The 18,508-nt window shown below is 32.4% G+C and overlaps 2 protein-coding genes across 2 annotated transcripts; both read right to left on the reverse strand.

The window, feature by feature from the left end:
- Nucleotides 1-1,840: 1,840 nt before the first annotated feature.
- LOC143204431 (uncharacterized) lies at nt 1,841-2,714 on the reverse strand. The gene is made up of 2 exons (XM_076416963.1): nt 2,559-2,714; nt 1,841-2,503 (listed from the first exon to the last, which is right to left on the reverse strand). Exons 1-2 carry the CDS (start codon nt 2,607-2,609, stop codon nt 1,868-1,870), a joined length of 687 nt encoding a protein of 228 aa, XP_076273078.1. The 5' UTR covers nt 2,610-2,714; the 3' UTR covers nt 1,841-1,867.
- Nucleotides 2,715-13,754: 11,040 nt separating this feature from the next.
- LOC143204513 (uncharacterized) lies at nt 13,755-18,194 on the reverse strand. Its single transcript, XM_076417074.1, has 3 exons — nt 18,040-18,194; nt 16,179-16,401; nt 13,755-14,192 (listed from the first exon to the last, which is right to left on the reverse strand). Exons 1-3 carry the CDS (start codon nt 18,088-18,090, stop codon nt 13,774-13,776), a joined length of 693 nt encoding a protein of 230 aa, XP_076273189.1. The 5' UTR covers nt 18,091-18,194; the 3' UTR covers nt 13,755-13,773.
- Nucleotides 18,195-18,508: the final 314 nt, after the last annotated feature.

An 18,508-nucleotide genomic window follows, 5' to 3' on the forward strand; every position in this document is an offset into this window, starting at 1 on the left:
TACTTTTAATATTACAAATAATATCTTATATATTAAATTATCTTGACCGATTCCTATGAATTTTTTAATGCATATTCAGTAAGTCTGAGAATCGGATACTATATATTTCTCAAAACCCTAATTGATAAGGGGTGTCCACCCCGATTTTTTTAAATTTTTTATATTTTATATTTAGTGGCATTAAAAAATACATACAACCCTAAATTTTCACTTTTCTATCACCAACCCTTGCTTTTTAATAACCATTTTAATAATTTCATAATTTTTGTATCACGCTCAATAACATCAATTATGACCACTTGGTCAGGCCAAACAATGTCTATTTTTTAAATATTTTAAAGTCTCCTTTTACCAACTATGGGTTTACCTGGACTGGACCTACTATTTAAAGTGGACTCCGAACCACGATCCTCGACATTAATCCTACCGACTGGCGAGTGACCAACTTAGAGATCATCCCAGAAGACCTCCGGTCTTACCCATCCTGGTTACTGGCGTGACTGGGATCATTTTCCTTGTCGGACTTTACACTCTTGCCTAGGACAACCACAAATATTAAACAATCAGAAACATAAATTTACGGCCAAGCCCCAGCAGGATTCGAACCCGCGGTTATCGCAACAGTAGGAGGACGTTGCCCCGTCCTGTGGGTAGACCATCAAGTTTGTTTGTATAAAGTAAAGATTGGCTAACAAAAAATGTGTAAATTTAAGAGTATGTGAAAATAAGACAACAAATGCAGGAGACGAAAACCAGAGAGATTAAAAAGAGAGGATATATTGCAGCGAAAGGAAAGACCACGAACTGTATGACTATAGATAGTGAAATAAAAAACAGTTATTTTCTTACCAAACCAAAGGCCAAACAATGTCTATTTTTTAAATATTTTAAAGTCTCCTTTTACCAACTATGGGTTTATCTGGACTGGACCTACTATTTAAAGTGGACTCCGAACCGCGATCCTCGACATTAAGCCTACCGACTGGCGAGTGACCAACTTAGAGATCATCTCAGAAGACCTCCGGTCTTATCCAGCCTGGTTACTGGCGTGACTGGGATCATATTCCTTGTCGGATTTTACACTCTTGCCTAGGACAACCACAAATATTAAACAATCAAAAACATAAATTTACGACCGAGCCCCAGCAGGATTCGAACCCGCGGCTATCGCAACAGTAGGAGGACGTTGCCCCGTCCTGTTGCCCAAACAATGTCTGTTTGTGGCTTACATTTGAGCACACTATGTCTTTCACACGAACAATTATGCGTTGCATGCTTCTGAGTGGGTAGACCATCAAGTTTGTATAAACTAAAGATTGGCTAACAAAAATTATTGTTTACGCTGTAGCATTAAGAGATTAATATTATGTAATGAATTAATGATATAAATAATTATTACTTAATATAAATTATAATAAATTAAAGAACTGAATGTTTGGTGATTCATAATTTTTATATTTCCTCATCGTTCACAGCGCTCCATGCCTTTTTTACTCATACACCACATCCTTACACACTTCCAATAAGTTTTTTTTTTACAGTAGAAATTCTCTAGAAATTAATTACATGGCAAATCAACATTTGCCGGGTCAGCTGGTATCAGTATAATGATTTTATGGTGTATTATTCAATGAAAAATGAGTTTACTACGACAACCGCAAGCTTATAAATTTATGGGTTAGCCCATGATTATTACAAATAAATGTAAAGAGATAATTTTGGAAAGGATTGTATCGTAGGATAATAAGAAAAATCCACCACAAACTGGATGACTAGAGGAAGTTAGAGAGTGTATGTGGGGATTTAAAACACTCAACAAAATATAGGAAGTAAAAAACAATGATTTTCTTATATATATTATGGATAATTATTTTTGCTTAATACACTTTTCAAAAGCTGACATGATCTTAAGTATTTCATTGTGATACTCCTGAGGTACAATCACATATTGCTCGGTTTTTTTCATAAACTCCCTATAAGCATAGTATCTTGCTTCATTCACCGACGTCTCTAATCTCGATGAAATTTCGCTATATTCTTTGTTAAACTGTTCACTCAGCTCAACAGCGCAAACCTCCTCATTACAGCCGTCAACTCTTTGTTGCATTTCGTCCAGTTTTTTAATCGGGTCATTTCTAATTGCAGCATAAATATCCGATAGATATGTCTGACCAGCGGCCAGTTCGGTTCTAATATTTTGAACGGCTTTGGTGACGAACGTATTGTTGGTTGCGTATATTTCGGAATTACTGGTTTCAACGCAAACATCGATGTTACGTCCTTGTTCCTCGGCGGTTGTTTTAGCTTCGGCCACCGTTAACCAATACGGTTGGGCTGCAATTGTCATATTTCCGATGAAGGCTTTACGCGCTTGGCCGGTGTAATATCCCAGGACAGAATGCAGCGATCGAAAGCGAGACGTGGAATTAGACACGAGATCTTGCATCTGACAATCTAATGTTTTCATTAGTTTGTTGAGTTCTTTTAATTTGGTATTATCCGTCTAAAAACAATACGAGCTTTTATTCGGTAATGAAATAACATTTTGTACTACTTACAGAAGCCGTGGAAATCCCAAGACATGTTAACAACACTATTTTGAACAACATGTCGATTTTGACGACCGTCAACTGTATTTAAAGAATAACCAAATGATTTAGGGGCTTCCCGCTATTTATACCCAACGAGTTACCATGGAAACTAGTTTGTTATACTCTGAACTGAACAAAATACGATGTTTTTTACATTCTAATCCATTAGAGGATTTAATGATTGAATTTTCAAGGTAAAAGAGATGCTCCTACAATATTTACGACCGATTTTGATTAATGATATTGTGCTATCGAAGATTGCAAGTGTCATATTTACGTTAATCTAACTTAATGTCAATTTTACACAGATCTCGTTCCGTATTTTGAAGGTATATTCCGGAAAAATGTCTCAAAATTTGATCATTGTACGTTATGTAGTATATTGGCAAACATTTTTGATTGATTGATAAATTGATTCTACTGCGCAGGAAATATTATTGCTGAAAGTCATACAAAATTTTCGATGAGCCTTCTTGATGTTAACGTAACGCTGGTTTTTATTTTAAACAGCGATAACCAGATGTACAGGAAAGTCATTACCGGTCATTATCTTCGTCTCGCTTATATTATCGTTGGAAAATATAAACACATAACATAACTGCTCCGAGCAATTATCTCCGTCCTTTCCTCTCTCACAGTTTATACAGGAAAGGGTTCGTACATCTTCGTCTGATATCCGAATTGAAATAAACAGTCGAACCGTGCATTTGACTGAGAATAGTAATTACTATTTTCACTTACTAGTCTTTTGACTATCGTCTGTTTCGACTGTTTTCAGTCGATAGTTTCCAACGCTAATTAATAGGTTTAGGTAGGTATTAAGCTAAATTGTGTGTATATAGTAGAATATAAAATAGTTGTAGTAGATAGGTTAAATAAGATTTTTGTTTATTTTTATTTAGTTATCACAAGGATTACTATGTATTATGTATATTATTTTAAAAGGTTTTTTTGTGTTAATAATCTAAGTTTGATTATTTTTTAACTTTTAGTGAGTTCCTTATTTATTTTTTGAAGGCACTTCAGTTAGTCAGTCAGGGAAAAACACCTCACGGACGTGCTCAATAAATTGTAATCGAATTTCGACCACATGGCGATCACTAGTTTTAATTATAACACAAACGCAGTTTTATGGTGAAATTTTGTCTAATGTCCTGAACAATTGATACATACATCAGCTGTTTGCACTGTTTTCAGTCGATAGTTTCCAACGCTATTTAATAGGTTTAAGTAGGTATTAAGCTAAATTGTGTGTATATAGTAGAATATAAAATAGTTGTAGTAGATAGGTTAAATAAGGTGTTTGTTTATTTTTATTTAGTTATCACAAGGATTATTATGTATTATGTATATTATTTTAAAAAGTTTTTTTGTGTTAAAAATCTAAGTTTGATTATTTTTTAACTTTTTGTGAGTTCCTTATTTATTTTTTGAAGGCAGTTCAGTTAGTCAGTCAGCGGAAAACACCTCACGGACGTGCTCAATAAATTGTAATCGAATTTCGACCACATGGCGATCACTAGTTTTAATTATAACACAAACGCAGTTTTATGGTGAAATTTTGTCTAATGTCCTGAACAATTGATACATACATCAGCTGTTTCCACTGTTTTCAGTCGATAGTTTCCAACGCTATTTAATAGGTTTAAGTAGGTATTAAGCTAAATTGTGTGTATATAGTAGAATATAAAATAGTTGTAGTAGATAGGTTAAATAAGGTGTTTGTTTATTTTTATTTAGTTATCACAAGGATTATTATGTATTATGTATATTATTTTAAAAAGTTTTTTTGTGTTAAAAATCTAAGTTTGATTATTTTTTAACTTTTAGTGCGTTCCTTATTTATTTTTGAAGGCAGTTCAGTTAGTCAGTCAGCGGAAAATACCTCACGGACGTGCTCAATAAGTTGCGATCGAATTTCGACCACAGGGCGATCACTAGTTTTAATTATAACACAAACGCAGTTTTATGGTGAAATTTTGTCTAATGTCCTGAACAATTGATACATACATCAGCTGTTTCCACTGTTTTCAGTCGATAGTTTCCAACGCTATTTAATAGGTTTAAGTAGGTATTAAGCTAAATTGTGTGTATATAGTAGAATATAAAATAGTTGTAGTAGATAGGTTAAATAAGGTGTTTGTTTATTTTTATTTAGTTATCACAAGGATTATTATGTATTATGTATATTATTTTAGAAAGTTTTTTTGTGTTAAAAATCTAAGTTTGATTATTTTTTAACTTTTAGTGCGTTCCTTATTTATTTTTGAAGGCAGTTCAGTTAGTCAGTCAGCGGAAAATACCTCACGGACGTGCTCAATAAGTTGCGATCGAATTTCGACCACAGGGCGATCACTAGTTTTAATTATAACACAAACGCAGTTTTATGGTGAAATTTTGTCTAATGTCCTGAACAATTGATACATACATCAGCTGTTTGCACTGTTTTCAGTCGATAGTTTCCAACGCTATTTAATAGGTTTAAGTAGGTATTAAGCTAAATTGTGTGTATATAGTAGAATATAAAATAGTTGTAGTAGATAGGTTAAATAAGGTGTTTGTTTATTTTTATTTAGTTATCACAAGGATTAATATGTATTATGTATATTATTTTAAAAAGTTTTTTTGTGTTAAAAATCTAAGTTTGATTATTTTTTAACTTTTTGTGAGTTCCTTATTTATTTTTTGAAGGCAGTTCAGTTAGTCAGTCAGCGGAAAACACCTCACGGACGTGCTCAATAAATTGTAATCGAATTTCGACCACATGGCGATCACTAGTTTTAATTATAACACAAACGCAGTTTTATGGTGAAATTTTGTCTAATGTCCTGAACAATTGATACATACATCAGCTGTTTCCACTGTTTTCAGTCGATAGTTTCCAACGCTATTTAATAGGTTTAAGTAGGTATTAAGCTAAATTGTGTGTATATAGTAGAATATAAAATAGTTGTAGTAGATAGGTTAAATAAGGTGTTTGTTTATTTTTATTTAGTTATCACAAGGATTATTATGTATTATGTATATTATTTTAAAATTTTTTTTGTGTTAAAAATCTAAGTTTGATTATTTTTTAACTTTTAGTGCGTTCCTTATTTATTTTTGAAGGCAGTTCAGTTAGTCAGTCAGCGGAAAATACCTCACGGACGTGCTCAATAAGTTGCGATCGAATTTCGACCACAGGGCGATCACTAGTTTTAATTATAACACAAACGCAGTTTTATGGTGAAATTTTGTCTAATGTCCTGAACAATTGATACATACATCAGCTGTTTCCACTGTTTTCAGTCGATAGTTTCCAACGCTATTTAATAGGTTTAAGTAGGTATTAAGCTAAATTGTGTGTATATAGTAGAATATAAAATAGTTGTAGTAGATAGGTTAAATAAGGTGTTTGTTTATTTTTATTTAGTTATCACAAGGATTATTATGTATTATGTATATTATTTTAAAAAGTTTTTTTGTGTTAAAAATCTAAGTTTGATTATTTTTTAACTTTTAGTGCGTTCCTTATTTATTTTTGAAGGCAGTTCAGTTAGTCAGTCAGCGGAAAATACCTCACGGACGTGCTCAATAAGTTGCGATCGAATTTCGACCACAGGGCGATCACTAGTTTTAATTATAACACAAACGCAGTTTTATGGTGAAATTTTGTCTAATGTCCTGAACAATTGATACATACATCAGCTGTTTGCACTGTTTTCAGTCGATAGTTTCCAACGCTATTTAATAGGTTTAAGTAGGTATTAAGCTAAATTGTGTGTATATAGTAGAATATAAAATAGTTGTAGTAGATAGGTTAAATAAGGTGTTTGTTTATTTTTATTTAGTTATCACAAGGATTATTATGTATTATGTATATTATTTTAAAAAGTTTTTTTGTGTTAAAAATCTAAGTTTGATTATTTTTTAACTTTATGTGAGTTCCTTATTTATTTTTTGAAGGCAGTTCAGTTAGTCAGTCAGCGGAAAACACCTCACGGACGTGCTCAATAAATTGTAATCGAATTTCGACCACATGGCGATCACTAGTTTTAATTATAACACAAACGCAGTTTTATGGTGAAATTTTGTCTAATGTCCTGAACAATTGATACATACATCAGCTGTTTCCACTGTTTTCAGTCGATAGTTTCCAACGCTATTTAATAGGTTTAAGTAGGTATTAAGCTAAATTGTGTGTATATAGTAGAATATAAAATAGTTGTAGTAGATAGGTTAAATAAGGTGTTTGTTTATTTTTATTTAGTTATCACAAGGATTATTATGTATTATGTATATTATTTTAAAAAGTTTTTTTGTGTTAAAAATCTAAGTTTGATTATTTTTTAACTTTTAGTGCGTTCCTTATTTATTTTTGAAGGCAGTTCAGTTAGTCAGTCAGCGGAAAATACCTCACGGACGTGCTCAATAAGTTGCGATCGAATTTCGACCACAGGGCGATCACTAGTTTTAATTATAACACAAACGCAGTTTTATGGTGAAATTTTGTCTAATGTCCTGAACAATTGATACATACATCAGCTGTTTCCACTGTTTTCAGTCGATAGTTTCCAAGGCTATTTAATAGGTTTAAGTAGGTATTAAGCTAAATTGTGTGTATATAGTAGAATATAAAATAGTTGTAGTAGATAGGTTAAATAAGGTGTTTGTTTATTTTTATTTAGTTATCACAAGGATTATTATGTATTATGTATATTATTTTAAAAAGTTTTTTTGTGTTAAAAATCTAAGTTTGATTATTTTTTAACTTTTAGTGCGTTCCTTATTTATTTTTGAAGGCAGTTCAGTTAGTCAGTCAGCGGAAAATACCTCACGGACGTGCTCAATAAGTTGCGATCGAATTTCGACCACAGGGCGATCACTAGTTTTAATTATAACACAAACGCAGTTTTATGGTGAAATTTTGTCTAATGTCCTGAACAATTGATACATACATCAGCTGTTTCCACTGTTTTCAGTCGATAGTTTCCAACGCTATTTAATAGGTTTAAGTAGGTATTAAGCTAAATTGTGTGTATATAGTAGAATATAAAATAGTTGTAGTAGATAGGTTAAATAAGGTGTTTGTTTATTTTTATTTAGTTATCACAAGGATTATTATGTATTATGTATATTATTTTAAAAAGTTTTTTTGTGTTAAAAATCTAAGTTTGATTATTTTTTAACTTTTAGTGCGTTCCTTATTTATTTTTGAAGGCAGTTCAGTTAGTCAGTCAGCGGAAAATACCTCACGGACGTGCTCAATAAGTTGCGATCGAATTTCGACCACAGGGCGATTACTAGTTTTAATTATAACACAAACGCAGTTTTATGGTGAAATTTTGTCTAATGTCCTGAACAATTGATACATACATCAGCTGTTTCCACTGTTTTCAGTCGATAGTTTCCAACGCTATTTAATAGGTTTAAGTAGGTATTAAGCTAAATTGTGTGTATATAGTAGAATATAAAATAGTTGTAGTAGATAGGTTAAATAAGGTGTTTGTTTATTTTTATTTAGTTATCACAAGGATTATTATGTATTATGTATATTATTTTAAAAAGTTTTTTTGTGTTAAAAATCTAAGTTTGATTATTTTTTAACTTTTAGTGCGTTCCTTATTTATTTTTGAAGGCAGTTCAGTTAGTCAGTCAGCGGAAAATACCTCACGGACGTGCTCAATAAGTTGCGATCGAATTTCGACCACAGGGCGATCACTAGTTTTAATTATAACACAAACGCAGTTTTATGGTGAAATTTTGTCTAATGTCCTGAACAATTGATACATACATCAGCTGTTTCCACTGTTTTCAGTCGATAGTTTCCAACGCTATTTAATAGGTTTAAGTAGGTATTAAGCTAAATTGTGTGTATATAGTAGAATATAAAATAGTTGTAGTAGATAGGTTAAATAAGGTGTTTGTTTATTTTTATTTAGTTATCACAAGGATTATTATGTATTATGTATATTATTTTAAAAAGTTTTTTTGTGTTAAAAATCTAAGTTTGATTATTTTTTAACTTTTTGTGAGTTCCTTATTTATTTTTTGAAGGCAGTTCAGTTAGTCAGTCAGCGGAAAACACCTCACGGACGTGCTCAATAAATTGTAATCGAATTTCGACCACATGGCGATCACTAGTTTTAATTATAACACAAACGCAGTTTTATGGTGAAATTTTGTCTAATGTCCTGAACAATTGATACATACATCAGCTGTTTCCACTGTTTTCAGTCGATAGTTTCCAACGCTATTTAATAGGTTTAAGTAGGTATTAAGCTAAATTGTGTGTATATAGTAGAATATAAAATAGTTGTAGTAGATAGGTTAAATAAGGTGTTTGTTTATTTTTATTTAGTTATCACAAGGATTATTATGTATTATGTATATTATTTTAAAAAGTTTTTTTGTGTTAAAAATCTAAGTTTGATTATTTTTTAACTTTTTGTGCGTTCCTTATTTATTTTTGAAGGCAGTTCAGTTAGTCAGTCAGCGGAAAATACCTCACGGACGTGCTCAATAAGTTGCGATCGAATTTCGACCACAGGGCGATCACTAGTTTTAATTATAACACAAACGCAGTTTTATGGTGAAATTTTGTCTAATGTCCTGAACAATTGATACATACATCAGCTGTTTCCACTGTTTTCAGTCGATAGTTTCCAACGCTATTTAATAGGTTTAAGTAGGTATTAAGCTAAATTGTGTGTATATAGTAGAATATAAAATAGTTGTAGTAGATAGGTTAAATAAGGTGTTTGTTTATTTTTATTTAGTTATCACAAGGATTATTATGTATTATGTATATTATTTTAAAAAGTTTTTTTGTGTTAAAAATCTAAGTTTGATTATTTTTTAACTTTTTGTGCGTTCCTTATTTATTTTTGAAGGCAGTTCAGTTAGTCAGTCAGCGGAAAATACCTCACGGACGTGCTCAATAAGTTGCGATCGAATTTCGACCACAGGGCGATCACTAGTTTTAATTATAACACAAACGCAGTTTTATGGTGAAATTTTGTCTAATGTCCTGAACAATTGATACATACATCAGCTGTTTCCACTGTTTTCAGTCGATAGTTTCCAACGCTATTTAATAGGTTTAAGTAGGTATTAAGCTAAATTGTGTGTATATAGTAGAATATAAAATAGTTGTAGTAGATAGGTTAAATAAGGTGTTTGTTTATTTTTATTTAGTTATCACAAGGATTATTATGTATTATGTATATTATTTTAAAAAGTTTTTTTGTGTTAAAAATCTAAGTTTGATTATTTTTTAACTTTTTGTGCGTTCCTTATTTATTTTTGAAGGCAGTTCAGTTAGTCAGTCAGCGGAAAATACCTCACGGACGTGCTCAATAAGTTGCGATCGAATTTCGACCACAGGGCGATCACTAGTTTTAATTATAACACAAACGCAGTTTTATGGTGAAATTTTGTCTAATGTCCTGAACAATTGATACATACATCAGCTGTTTCCACTGTTTTCAGTCGATAGTTTCCAACGCTATTTAATAGGTTTAAGTAGGTATTAAGCTAAATTGTGTGTATATAGTAGAATATAAAATAGTTGTAGTAGATAGGTTAAATAAGGTGTTTGTTTATTTTTATTTAGTTATCACAAGGATTATTATGTATTATGTATATTATTTTAAAAAGTTTTTTTGTGTTAAAAATCTAAGTTTGATTATTTTTTCACTTTTAGTGCGTTCCTTATTTATTTTTGAAGGCAGTTCAGTTAGTCAGTCAGCGGAAAATACCTCACGGACGTGCTCAATAAGTTGTGATCGAATTTCGACCACAGGGCGATCACTAGTTTTAATTATAACACAAACGCAGTTTTATGGTGAAATTTTCTTTAATGTCCTGAACAATTGATACATACATCAGCTGTTTCCACTGTTTTCAGTCGATAGTTTCCAACGCTATTTAATAGGTTTAAGTAGGTGTTAAGCTAAATTGTGTGTATATAGTAGAATATTAAGTAGTTGTAGTAGATAGGTTAAATAAGGTGTTTGTTTATTTTTATTTAGTTATCACAAGGATTATTATGTATTATGTATATTATTTTAAAAAGTTTTTTTGTGTTAAAAATCTAAGTTTGATTATTTTTTAACTTTTAGTGCGTTCCTTATTTATTTTTGAAGGCAGTTCAGTTAGTCAGTCAGCGGAAAACACCTCACGGACGTGCTCAATAAATTGTAATCGAATTTCGACCACATGGCGATCACTAGTTTTAATTATAACACAAACGCAGTTTTATGGTGAAATTTTGTCTAATGTCCTGAACAATTGATACATACATCAGCTGTTTCCACTGTTTTCAGTCGATAGTTTCCAACGCTATTTAATAGGTTTAAGTAGGTATTAAGCTAAATTGTGTGTATATAGTAGAATATAAAATAGTTGTAGTAGATAGGTTAAATAAGGTGTTTGTTTATTTTTATTTAGTTATCACAAGGATTATTATGTATTATGTATATTATTTTAAAAAGTTTTTTTGTGTTAAAAATCTAAGTTTGATTATTTTTTAACTTTTTGTGCGTTCCTTATTTATTTTTGAAGGCAGTTCAGTTAGTCAGTCAGCGGAAAATACCTCACGGACGTGCTCAATAAGTTGCGATCGAATTTCGACCACAGGGCGATCACTAGTTTTAATTATAACACAAACGCAGTTTTATGGTGAAATTTTGTCTAATGTCCTGAACAATTGATACATACATCAGCTGTTTCCACTGTTTTCAGTCGATAGTTTCCAACGCTATTTAATAGGTTTAAGTAGGTATTAAGCTAAATTGTGTGTATATAGTAGAATATAAAATAGTTGTAGTAGATAGGTTAAATAAGGTGTTTGTTTATTTTTATTTAGTTATCACAAGGATTATTATGTATTATGTATATTATTTTAAAAAGTTTTTTTGTGTTAAAAATCTAAGTTTGATTATTTTTTCACTTTTAGTGCGTTCCTTATTTATTTTTGAAGGCAGTTCAGTTAGTCAGTCAGCGGAAAATACCTCACGGACGTGCTCAATAAGTTGTGATCGAATTTCGACCACAGGGCGATCACTAGTTTTAATTATAACACAAACGCAGTTTTATGGTGAAATTTTCTTTAATGTCCTGAACAATTGATACATACATCAGCTGTTTCCACTGTTTTCAGTCGATAGTTTCCAACGCTATTTAATAGGTTTAAGTAGGTGTTAAGGTAAATTGTGTGTATATAGTAGAATATAAAGTAGTTGTAGTAGATAGGTTAAATAAGGTGTTTGTTTATTTTTATTTAGTTATCACAAGGATTATTATGTATTATGTATATTATTTTAAAAAGTTTTTTTGTGTTAAAAATCTAAGTTTGATTATTTTTTAACTTTTAGTGCGTTCCTTGTTTATTTTTGAAGGCAGTTCAGTTAGTCAGTCAGCGGAAAACACCTCACGGACGTGCTCAATAAATTGTAATCGAATTTCGACCACATGGCGATCACTAGTTTTAATTATAACACAAACGCAGTTTTATGGTGAAATTTTGTCTAATGTCCTGAACAATTGATACATACATCAGCTGTTTCCACTGTTTTCAGTCGATAGTTTCCAACGCTATTTAATAGGTTTAAGTAGGTATTAAGCTAAATTGTGTGTATATAGTAGAATATAAAATAGTTGTAGCAGATAGGTTAAATAAGGTGTTTGTTTATTTTTAATTAGTTATCACAAGGATTATTATGTATTATGTATATTGTTTTAAAAAGTTTTTTTGTGTTAAAAATCTAAGTTTGATTATTTTTTAACTTTTAGTGCGTTCCTTATTTATTTTTGAAGGCAGTTCAGTTAGTCAGTCAGCGGAAAACACCTCACGGACGTGCTCAATAAATTGTAATCGAATTTCGACCACATGGCGATCACTAGTTTTAATTATAACACAAACGCAGTTTTATGGTTAAATTTTGTCTAATGTCCTGAACAATTGATACACACATCAGCTGTTTCCACTGTTTTCAGTCGATAGTTTCCAACGCTATTTAATAGGTTTAAGTAGGTATTAAGCTAAATTGTGTGTATATAGTAGAATATAAAATAGTTGTAGCAGATAGGTTAAATAAGGTGTTTGTTTATTTTTATTTAGTTATCACAAGGATTATTATGTATTATGTATATTATTTTAAAAAGTTTTTTTGTGTTAAAAATCTAAGTTTGATTATTTTTTAACTTTTAGTGCGTTCCTTATTTATTTTTGAAGGCAGTTCAGTTAGTCAGTCAGCGGAAAACACCTCACGGACGTGCTCAATAAATTGTAATCGAATTTCGACCACATGGCGATCACTAGTTTTAATTATAACACAAACGCAGTTTTATGGTGAAATTTTGTCTAATGTCCTGAACAATTGATACATACATCAGCTGTTTCCACTGTTTTCAGTCGATAGTTTCCAACGCTATTTAATAGGTTTAAGTAGGTATTAAGCTAAATTGTGTGTATATAGTAGAATATAAAATAGTTGTAGCAGATAGGTTAAATAAGGTGTTTGTTTATTTTTAATTAGTTATCACAAGGATTATTATGTATTATGTATATTGTTTTAAAAAGTTTTTTTGTGTTAAAAATCTAAGTTTGATTATTTTTTAACTTTTAGTGCGTTCCTTATTTATTTTTGAAGGCAGTTCAGTTAGTCAGTCAGCGAAAAACACCTCACGGACGTGCTCAATAAATTGTAATCGAATTTCGACCACATGGCGATCACTAGTTTTAATTATAACACAAACGCAGTTTTATGGTGAAATTTTGTCTAATGTCCTGAACAATTGATACATACATCAGCTGTTTCCACTGTTTTCAGTCGATAGTTTCCAACGCTATTTAATAGGTTTAAGTAGGTATTAAGCTAAATTGTGTGTATATAGTAGAATATAAAATAGTTGTAGCAGATAGGTTAAATAAGGTGTTTGTTTATTTTTATTTAGTTATCACAAGGATTATTATGTATTATGTATATTATTTTAAAAAGTTTTTTTGTGTTAAAAATCTAAGTTTGATTATTTTTTAACTTTTAGTGAGTTCCTTATTTATTTTTTGAAGGCAGTTCAGTTAGTCAGTCAGGGGAAAACAACTCACGGACGAGCTCAATAAATTGTGATCGAATTTCGACCACAGGGAGATCACTAGTTTTAATTATAACACAAACGCAGTTTTACGGTGAAATTTTGTTTAATGTCCTAAAGAATTGATACATTGTTTTACTGAATCGATTATTGGTTTTAAAGCTGCCGTATAGGCATCGACGTCGAAGCTGTACTGGTTCAACTTCGCTGGATACTCCACTAAGACGTATTGCTTAGCATCGGAGAGGGCTTTTGCGATTCCGGCATCCAGTTGTTCGAAGTCGTCGCTGATTTGCTGGATGAGATCAACGGCGCAAGCGTCACTGTCGCAAGCGTTCACTTTAACCCAGAGGTCGGCGACGTGCTGAAGCGGTTCGTCGCGCGCTGGTCCATAGAACCCGTTCAAGGTCTCTTCGGCTTCGGCAGCGACGGCCTTGATGTTACGGAAAGCGGCAGTAGCGAACGTGTCGTTCAGTGTATAGACTTGAGCGTTTCCAGAGTCCACGCAACTTTCGATATCAACTCCTGCAAATAAACACATCAAAAATGATAATATTTTTTAAACTAATTATAACTGACTTTAACAGGTCAATTGAAAAGTCCCCGGCCTACCATAGTAAAACACATTTTTTGGCAAAATTAGTTTTTTTTTATTCAACATAATTCCTTTCAAGGGTGATACTCTGATTATAGCGACCCTCCGACTTTTCGATACTATTTTTGTAGTACGATCTGTCTTTTGCTTCAAAATAGGTCTCAGTTTCGTCGATCACCTCTTCATTCGACGAAATTATTCCCAGCAAGCATTCTTTTGCGATCTGAGAACAGGAAATAATCGCTGTCGGTCAGATCTGGAGAATACGGTGGATGAGGAGACAATTGGAAGGCCAATTCATGGATTTTTGCCATCGTTTTCTCTGACTTGTGACACGATGCATTGTCTTGGTGAAACAGCACTTTCTCTTTCTTCAAATGCGGCCGTTTTCGGCGATTTCGTCCTTCAAACGATCCAATAATGCTATGTAATAGTCGCTGTTGATGGTCCTTCCTCTTACAAGGTAGTCAATAAAAATGCGCATCCCGAAATACAGCCGCCGTAACCTTGCCAGCCGACTATCATCTTTTTGGCCGATTTCCTCCATTGCCACATATCGACGCAAAAACTCGGGTTTATTACGCTTGATCATCTTCAAACATTGCTCCGAATCATCAACTCGTCGTTGTTTTTGATCAAAAGTGATCTCGCGCGGCACTAACTTTGCACAGAGCTTTCTCATACCCAAATATCACTACATAGTATAAAACAAAGTCGCCTTTTCTGTCCCTATATCCCTATGTGCGCTTAAATCTTTAAAACTACGCAACGGATTTTGATGCGGTTTTTTTCAATAGATAGAGTGATTCAAGAGGAAGGTTTATATGTATAATACATGCATAATATACTAAGGCAACATTGCTAATTTTAGAGGTTTCTAACGTGATGTCGTAAATTAACCTATTTTTTTAGGCTTATTTAGCAATTAGCAAAAACGCTGCCTAACCCTACGAGTTAGATCAAATTAATGTACTACAGTATTGTACACCATAAAAAGGTCTACAAAAAAGTCCGCGATGGTATATGTTTATCTTTTAGGGATAACCCACATTAACCATTTTTATTGTTTACTTTTTATGTGAGAAAATGGCTTATTTACGAAGCTATTTTAAGCAATACGGCATTAATCCTTATCGAATTAAGTACCTTAAATACAGCGTGCAATTAATATAGATCAATATGGTTCCTTACAGCATGTAAATTAAACATATATTTTCGGAGATATTACAAATTTAAAATTTGCGTTTAAAAATGTGTAATGTAATAAAAATTGTATGAATTTAGATATTCCAAAGATAGCAGGAAATCTTCATAGTAAGTATAGGGGAAGAGGAATTGTTTTACTCCAAATTTAATGCGTGCAGGCCAAGGGCAGTAATGAATGAACCAAAAATACTGGATCGATTTTAATCATGTTTTCATTGAGTGACATAGGCATATATATTTTATGCCCGTGCAAAGTCGGAGCGGGCCGCTATGTTTTTATATACAACGTTCATATTTTTTCTGTAGTGTATTTAATTTAGTATCAGCATTGCACCCGTGCGAAGCCGGGGCGGGTCGCTAGTTTGTAAATAATATGATGTACACGTTCAGTTGATATCTTTAGAGTGTCTACTATTTCATTCATTTTCCATTTACGGTCATTCAAAATCATTTTGTGGATTTTTTTAATGTTTTCGTCGGTAACAACTTCTTTTGGCCGTACACTGCGTTCACCGTCTTCGGTGCTCATTTCACCACGTCTAAACTTAGCATACTAATGCTTGATGGTTAATTTTCCTGGGGCAGTGTCCGGAAACTCGGCGTCAAGCCAAATTTTTGCTTCAACTGTATTTTACTGCGTTTATTTCAGCGCCTTTGTTTCCAATGCCAACCGAGTTATAATAATGTCGAACTCAAAATCATAACCTCACCTTTCTGCGCGGCATCCGCTTGCGCGTCAGCAACGAAGTCCCAGTATAATTGTCCGGCGTCTGTCAAATTCGAGATGTAAGCGCTGTTAGCGTCAGTACTGTATAAACTGATGGGTACTAGGTAGGCTCTTAAACTAATGGATGCCTCGTGAGCCAAGTAATTAACGGCTTGGTCAAAGGCAGCCATGGTCGTCTGCAGTTCGTCCACTTTGGAGTGCAAGCGCTAAAATCGAAAAACGTCAAATGATTATCTCTATATATTCAGATCATTTTTCATTTTAACAGTCGCATTTAATGACAAAAGTTGGTACAATATGGACTGATGAAAACATTTCAATCATTTTCGATAACTACTAGCAAATCTAACATAGATATCCTCCAGAGGTTCCAGAATAAAGTGTTGCGATTCATCGTCGATGCCCCATATTACGTGTCCAACAAACTGATTCAGCCCGATATCCACATAGAACCTATAACGAATGCGATTCGAAGAATTAGTACGAAGTACTCTGGAAGACCATTAGTGCATCCCAATATAATCGACAAACAGTTAAATGTGCACGATGATAGTGAAGTGCGTAGGCTCAAACGCAAACTGATTAATAGACACACAGAGTGAGATTTAATAACATAATCTAGAATAAGCTAGAATAGTTTTTAGAATAAGTTAGAATAGTATTTAGAATAAGATTTAGATTATAAGTTGTACAGTAGATCACTTAGTTATATATTATATAATTGAAATCGTATAATAATACTTATTGCCCACGGGCAGATTGTTAACGTTCTAGGAGATTAATTTTTAAAAAATTCGATAACTTTTTCCCATATTTCTCACAACCTGGCAATACCGCGTTATTTATTATCCTGGTGTCGATGTAGATAGCTCTCCTGGGCTGACCTATGACATTTTGCACTTGTTTTTTTGCACACAATGCGCCTCAGGAAACTTTTTTTTCTGGCAAGCAATGAAACCGAGATGTTAAAACGATTCGAAACAGTATTTCCCCATCTTCTGGATCTTTCCCATCATATATAAATGTCTCGAAACAGCTGATTCATCAACTGCTAAGCCGCCTGAAAGTTCTTTGAGCTTTGGGCTGGGGTATTGTCCAATAAGTCTTGCGACTTATTGTCTTGTTGGTCCTCTAGAAATGTTTCGCCATTTACATCAAAATCCATCCACTTTGAAATCATCTAATTCAAAGCAGATAATTAGGATATGACAGAGCAGCATCATTTCAGTATCTAAGGGTGTTTGATGAGCTTCAACGGCATTTTCTTCAAATTATTTTGCGTAAAGGAATGTCAAAACTATCGAATTTAACAGTTAGGTTAGGTTATTTAATCGCGATATAAATTTATACTTCGCATTATCACCATTCGCTGATCGAAATACATGCAAGTACTTAATATTTTAGAGAATTATCATCCATCGCTAAAAAGGTAAGAAAGGTAAAAACGACTTCAAAATTCCAAAATGTATTTACAGTCCTTTATTACCAAAGCATACTTATTACGAATAGTTAGTGTGAGTTGACTGAAAATTCCATTTCGAACCATTTCAATATTGTTTTCTGTAGCGTATTATGATCAGCGATGAAAAATGGATCAACCAAAGTCAAAGGTTCGTCCAAGAGAGGCATCTACATCGAGGGATGCTTACTCATCAGATAATATTTTGATCAAGATATATTGTACCAATTCTTTACAATAAATGACATTTTAAAGTGAAAAAAATTATTAGAACACATACTAACTGCCAACAATATAAGCAACATTTCAAATTATGAATATTATTTCAATCCCTCAAAATTAATTCCCCAATTATTGTAGGAAAATATGAAACAATTTTACTTACATAGCCCATAGAGAGGGCCACGCAAAGCACCAAAACAGCTTTGAACATCATATCGTTCAATATACAGCAAACAACTATTGACCAAACAATCGAGTACTATATCGAAATACCTAATTGTTATTAATTTATATAAATATACAATCAGATAACTTATTATCATCATTTCTTTTTTTATATGTCCACTACAATTGTGAATACTTGACGTAGCAGCAATAAAAAAACAATCTACTTCAACAACAATAAATAATATCCACTTAATTTAACGTTTGTAAGTATTCAACTTATGTTAAAAGAGCGATATTTAGTCGATCTTAGGAAAATGTTTCATTTTTTTCTTGATGGCCACTTGATAAAACGGATATGGGTACTTGTCATTTGCCTTTTTCTGTACAAACATCATGGTTAACTCTTTAATTCCTAGAAATTAAATTACCTCTAATCTATATCGATAAGAGCAAAAAGTCAACAA

The sequence above is a fragment of the Rhynchophorus ferrugineus genome, unplaced genomic scaffold (genome assembly GCF_030347505.1).
Source record: "Rhynchophorus ferrugineus isolate W39M unplaced genomic scaffold, kcgeb_rfMv2 rfM11, whole genome shotgun sequence".
In the NCBI taxonomy this organism is placed as follows: domain Eukaryota; kingdom Metazoa; phylum Arthropoda; class Insecta; order Coleoptera; family Curculionidae; genus Rhynchophorus; species Rhynchophorus ferrugineus.